Source organism: Otolemur garnettii, unplaced genomic scaffold (genome assembly GCF_000181295.1).
Source record: "Otolemur garnettii isolate 467f Iridium unplaced genomic scaffold, OtoGar3 scaffold00001, whole genome shotgun sequence".
Lineage (NCBI taxonomy): Eukaryota > Metazoa > Chordata > Mammalia > Primates > Galagidae > Otolemur > Otolemur garnettii.
Window position 1 is genome coordinate 47,279,604 of NW_003852396.1, and position 6,121 is coordinate 47,285,724.

General features: G+C 44.3%; 1 protein-coding gene across 1 annotated transcript in view; it reads right to left on the reverse strand.

The window, feature by feature from the left end:
* Positions 1–3,973, reverse strand: part of SPTY2D1 (SPT2 chromatin protein domain containing 1) — a 36,546-nt gene extending 32,573 nt beyond the window's left edge. The window contains exon 1 of the mRNA XM_003781160.3: positions 3,675–3,973. Coding sequence (XP_003781208.1) covers positions 3,675–3,734 — 60 coding nt within the window. The 5' untranslated portion in view covers positions 3,735–3,973. The remainder of the gene's footprint in view (positions 1–3,674) is intronic.
* Positions 3,974–6,121: the final 2,148 nt, after the last annotated feature.

The window sequence follows — 6,121 nt, forward strand, 5'->3', positions numbered from 1 at the left end:
GTTACATCACCTTGATCTGTTGTTATTCCTGCATTAAGTATTCCACTGGGAAATGATACTGTTACTAATATTTCTAGGCATGATGCAATCCTACCTTTACAGTATTATAAAGACATCTATTTCTCTTAAAAAGAAACAAATGAGAAAATTATTAGGGAAATGCTCCTATCCTCTCAAGCAAGATACAACAAACACCTCTTAAATATAAAGCCCTGCAAAAAAGCCAAAGTACCTATACAGGTGTTTGGATTTTAGTCTAATCATCACTCGGTATTGGATTTCCTCTCACTGAAGACCTAAAATCTAACTGTTAGCACTGATAGGATACTTTGAGCTAATAATGGAATGTGAGAAGAGAAGATGGCTGAAAGGGAAACTGAGGTCAGCCTAAGTGGCTCACACTTATAATGGTAATAGCACTCTGGGAGGCTGAGGTGAGAGGATCGCTTGAGGTCAGGAGTGTGAGAACAGCCTGAGTAAGGGTGAGACCCTGTCTACAAAAAAAAAAAAAGGAAAAATGGGCTCGTGGTACCCATAGCACAGTGGTTATGGCGCCAGCCACATACACCGAGACTGGAGGGTTCGAACCCAGACTGGGCCAGCCAAACAACAATGGCAACTGCAACAAAAACTAGCCAGGCATTGTGGTGGGTGCCTATGGTCCCAACTACTTGGGATGCTGAGGCAAGAGAATGGCTCAAGCCCAAGAGTTGGAGGTTGCTGTGAGCTGTGACACCACAGCACTCCACTGAGGGTGACATAGTGAGATTCTGTTTCAAAGAAAAAAAAAGAAAAAAAGAAAAATGAACTATGGACCAGAGAGGGATATAGCCTGTCAGTTACTGCAAAGCCTCTGTGGTTTTCAAACCACAAATCAAATCAATCAATAGTTTATGTAAAGTAGTATGTATATGGCAAAGAGGGGCATGAGTGTGTCTTGTCAGTCTTTAAGTGTTTTTTGATTTGGATGGTGGACAGGATAACTGCTTTGTAATAATCTATTATACTATATAATACATTGCTATATTTCATAATTTTAAAAAAGGAAAACGGAGTTGGAAACCTCTACTGTATCAACTAAACTTGTTTCTATTAAAAATATATGAAATATGGCTCGATGCCTGTGGCTCAAGTGGCTAAGGCGCCAGCCACATACACTTAAGGTGGCAGGTTCGAATCCAGCCCCGGCCCGCCAAACAACAATGATGGCTGCAACCAAAAAATAGCTGGGTGTTGTGGTGGGCGCCTGTGGTCCCAGCTACTTGGGAGGCTGAGGCAGGAGACTTGCTTGAGCCCAGGAGTTGGAGGTTGCTGTGAGCTATGATGCCACAGCACTCTACCCAGGGGGACAGCTTGAGGCTCTGTCTCAAAAAAAAAAAAATATATGAAATAAACATGGGAGAATGTTAATATATGTTAAATACAGGGTGTGGGCAAACGGGATGTGTTAACATTCTGCATGTTTGATGTCTGACAGTGTCCAAATTACTTTGAGCTGATAGAGCAAATGAAAGTAATCATTAGATGATTCAAGTTAAAACAAGATCATGAATTAAATTTTGCTAGTCTTGTTCTATTCCTCAATCTTTTGTAACTTTCATTCCATATAAGAAGAAAAGGATTGGGGCTGGGCGTGGTGGCTCAAGCCTGTAATCCTAGCACTCTGGCAGGCCCAGGTGGGTGGATTGCTTAAGCTCACAAATTTGAGACCAGTCTGAGCAAAAAACGAGACCCCGTCTCTAGGAAAAAATAGAAAAACTGAGGCAAGAGGATCGCTTGAACCCAAGAGTTGGGAGGCTGCTGTGAGCTATTATGCCACGGCACTCTACCCAGGGTGACAGCTGGAGACTCCATCTCAAAAAAAGAAAACAAAAAGAATAAGAGGATTATAATGCTAATTAAAACTTCTAAGTTTACTATTTGGGAGGGGAGGGAGAGTGGTCAGAAAAAAAAGCATGATTCATAAAATACATGCCTGTTATTCATCTATTAAATTTTTTTTTTTTTTGCAGTTTTTGGCCAGGCTGGGTTCGAACCCACTACCTCCAGCATATGGGGCCAGTGCCCTACTCCTTGAGCCACAGGCGCCGCCCCTCATCTATTAAATTTCTAAATAACTTCATCAATTTACTTTTTTCCTTTTAGCTTCTGATTCTTCCAACCAGATATTTTATACATGTATTCAGAAAAATACACATATTTTGTGACTTTCTGCTTTAGGACTGTCTGTCTGCTTTTCTCCTAGCAGCTATTGGCTTTTAGAATAAGAAATGACTGATTTGTCCACAGAACATTCCAGGGAATCAAAGCTAGTATTATCTTTCACCCCTACTTAAATTCAGGATATCTAGCATGAAATGCGGACCAAATTATACAAAGATGAATGGTTAAAGATGAGTGGTTATTAGACCCACTGTTGACTTGTCTAGGAAATTTACAGATGCACAAAGAAATCCAGTTGCTCTAGGTTTCAAAAGTTTGAGCCTATAGCTTCAATATGCAGAGCTTATGATTCTAGGCTTAGGGTAATGACTATTTCAGAGTACTTGGGATAGGGGATGACTGTGTGTGTATATACATATATAATATTCATATACATAATAAGATAGTGGACACAGACTTTCATACTAGTTATTTCATTATCTTCAGATCAATATTTTCAAAAGGGTAAAAGAATGGGTCAGCCTCAGGAAGACAAGAAAAGCAGGAGGAGAGAAAAATACTAATATTGCAAAATACAGAAATCTAGGAAATGTGGAACACTTATGAGTCAATTCCAGTTAAATTAACTTTACCAGAGAACTGTGTGAGTTCAATGCTTCACTGCTCAAACCACAGGTATCACAATGCAATTTATCAGTTCACAGCTGTTCTGTGGGTACCATCTGAGGATCCGGAAATGACTGGTTTATGCAAAATACCCACAACGCCACAAACCAGGCACTCTCCACCACTTTAACATTTAGATTTTACATGTTACATCACTCTGCGAATATTAGATAATTGGCAAACATCTACTGAGCAAATGGGCCATAGATTTCAAACAAAGACTAAAATCTGGAAGGCCACAAGTAAACGGAAGCTGAAACTAGCTCACCATTCTGTTAGCCCAGGATGAGGATTTCGCGGAATCTGCTGAACTTCTCTTTCCCATACAAAAGGTGATACTCTCCCCTAGGAACGTGATAATTTAATCATCTCGTTGGTTGAGCGGGTGGGGCCGAGTCGATAATTCAAGAAATCACTAAGCGCTTGGCCCCCAAGTCGGCGAGAAACCAGCCAAAGACTATCAGGCCAAGTTCCTAAAAACCCTGAGCCCCCCTACACATAAATGCTTCCTCCCCAACCTTGGGGCCGAAGTCGGAAACTACTAGCGCTAGATTTCACTTTGTGCCAGGCACGGCTCACTCACTCCTTTCACGCAATTCTAACCCAAACATCCAATCCAGACAATCCCTATTGCAGGAGTAAATAGGCCGGCGAAACCCACTTACTGGACGGGTTCTGCATCGCGTCCCCAGCCCCTCTTCGCTCCGAGTTCCCGGGAGTATTAACCCATCACCCAGGTCCTTCCTTTCCCGGAGCGCACAGGCGTCTGCCGAGAAGTTTCACGGGCCACACGTTCTGAACTTGAAGCTTGGGGTCTCCTACAGAGACGCCCGGCTGCTACTTACCGGCACATTGTTGACACCTTGTCCTTTGGAAGCTATCAGGAGAATTTCTCTGAAGTCCATGTTTGGCCGAGGCGGGGAGACTGTGCCAGGCACTCAGGAAGAAGTGAGAGTGCGCTAAAACGACCTGCTCAGCTACATACAGCCAAGCCAACTGCCTCGGCAGCCCCGCACCTACCCTTCCTCAGCACGACCACTTCCGGCGCCTTCCAATACCGTCTGCCCGCCCCCGTCCCTCAGCTGCCTGTATCTTTCCAGCACCGCCCCTGCACTCGCGAGTTCCTGCGTAATTTCCGCTTTTAGGTCCGAAACACGTAGAAACGTGGTACGTGGCTGCTGTCGTAGGCCCAGGGGGAGGGACTAGGTCTCTCGGCAACCAAGGAGACGCCGTTTGATAGGCTGCGGGTGTGGCTAGAAGGGAGAAGGAGGCAGAACGGCTTCCCCAGCAGCCCGGCTGCGCGACCTGAGAAGTTTGATGCTCTTCGTGAGCTCTGAGTAGGGGAAGCGAGGGGTCAGGGGTTACTTGACAGGCTTGAGTTCTCACAGTGGGCGTTCAGATCCGAAACGGCGGCGCCGCAAGAGCGGAACCGACGGCTCTCGAGCCTGGTGTTTCGGTTACTGGCTTGTAGCGCTCGGGAAGTTGCGCAGGCGCACCCGGCCGGGTCTGGTACTCGGCCTGGGATGCACAGTACACATTGCCTGCCGGCGCTTGTCGCGCGCTCGCCTCCAACACAGATGCTTAGCCTGAAGGGTGTCCCTCGTTCTGCTTTTGCTCCGTAAGCTCCACCTAGGGAAAGCAGCTTGTGGTTTTGACCAAAGAATGAATGAAGGAATTATTAACATACACAGCAAGTTTTGACTGATGAACACATATGCCTCGTGCCTCGCATTCACTCCAAGCCTAGTCCTGTTTTTTGTTTTTTGAGTCATCTTGGGTTTGTAAGTTCATTAAAAATAATTAGCCAAACCTGGGTTTGGAGGCGGGAATGGGCCGGGGATTGACCTCAAACGGCTACTAAGGAGTTTTTCAGTGTGATAAAAACGCCCTCAACCTGGATTGTGGTAATAGTTCCACAATGCATTTGCTAAAAATTACTGTACACTTGAAACGGGTGAATTTTAGTGTGTAAATTATATATCAGTAAAGCTGTTAAAAAAATATTAGGCAAAGCTGCTGGAATCCGGATCTTCTATTTTCTTTTTTTGTTTGTTTTTTGAGACGGAGCCTCAAGCTATCCCCCTGGGTAGAGTGCTGTGGCATCACAGCTCACAGCAACCTCCAACTCCTGGGCTCAAGCGAGTCTCCTGCCTCAGCCTCCCAAGTAGCTGGGACTACAGGCGCCCACCACAACGCCTAGCTATTTTTTGGTTGCAGCCATCATTGTTGTTTGGCGGGCCCAGGCTGGGGAGTCGAACCTGCCACCTTAGGTGTATGTGGCTGGCGCCTTAGCTGCTTGAGCCACAGGCGCCGAGCCGGATCTTCCATTTTCAACTGACGTTTTAATGTTACATTGGAGCTTCTCCAGTTCTGGCTGCCCAAGCAACTGACCAAACTTTTGTCCTAGGGCAGAATTGAAATTCTCAACTTTATTATTCTATGTGGGAAGCCCTGCATAGCGTATAGCTCACCTATGCTATACTTACCTTTCAAATACACAGCCACCGGTTTTGAGTAGTTTACACTTGGCAGGAGGCCAACTCTCCAAATATTTTAACTTCAAGATTTTTGAGTTATATGGAGGCTTAGCCAGGGTCTGATATATTGAAAAAAAAAGTGACAAGTCTTAGATTACTCATCTGTACAAAAGTGAAACTTAAGATTTCTAAATTTTCTTTCTCTTTCTCCTTTTTTTTGAGACAAAGTCTTGCTCTTTTGCTTACACTCCAGTCCCATGGTGTTAGCTTAGTTCATAATAGCCTCAAACTCCTGGGCTCAAGCAGTCCTCCTGCTGTAGCCTCCCAAGTAGCTGGAACTACAAGCCCCTGGAACAATGTCCAGCTAATTTTTCTATTTTTAGGTCTATCTTTTGCTCAGGCTGGTTTTGAACTCCTGAGCTCAAGTGATCTTCCCGCTGGTACCCTTCTGTTGGTTCAGCAGGCACAGCGATCCTTCAGTGGTTTCCCATTTTTCTTTGGCTTTGCTCTGCCTTGGAAGGGCTATATGTCCTTAGGCAAAGTCATTTTTTAAAATTTTTAGATGCATATATGACACAATATTTGAATACAATCCTTAATGTAAAAAGTTTTCAAGCAATTTAAATAACACAAAAGTCTCCAGTAGCCTCACTTAATCTCACTTTCCTCCCCAGAGGACTACCCACATCATGTTGCTGTGTTCTTCTGAGATGTTTTTATATGCAAAATTATGCATTTGTACAATATGTAATGTACAAGTGTACTATATATATTTATGTAGGGTACGTAGAATATGTATAATGCATATGTATCAG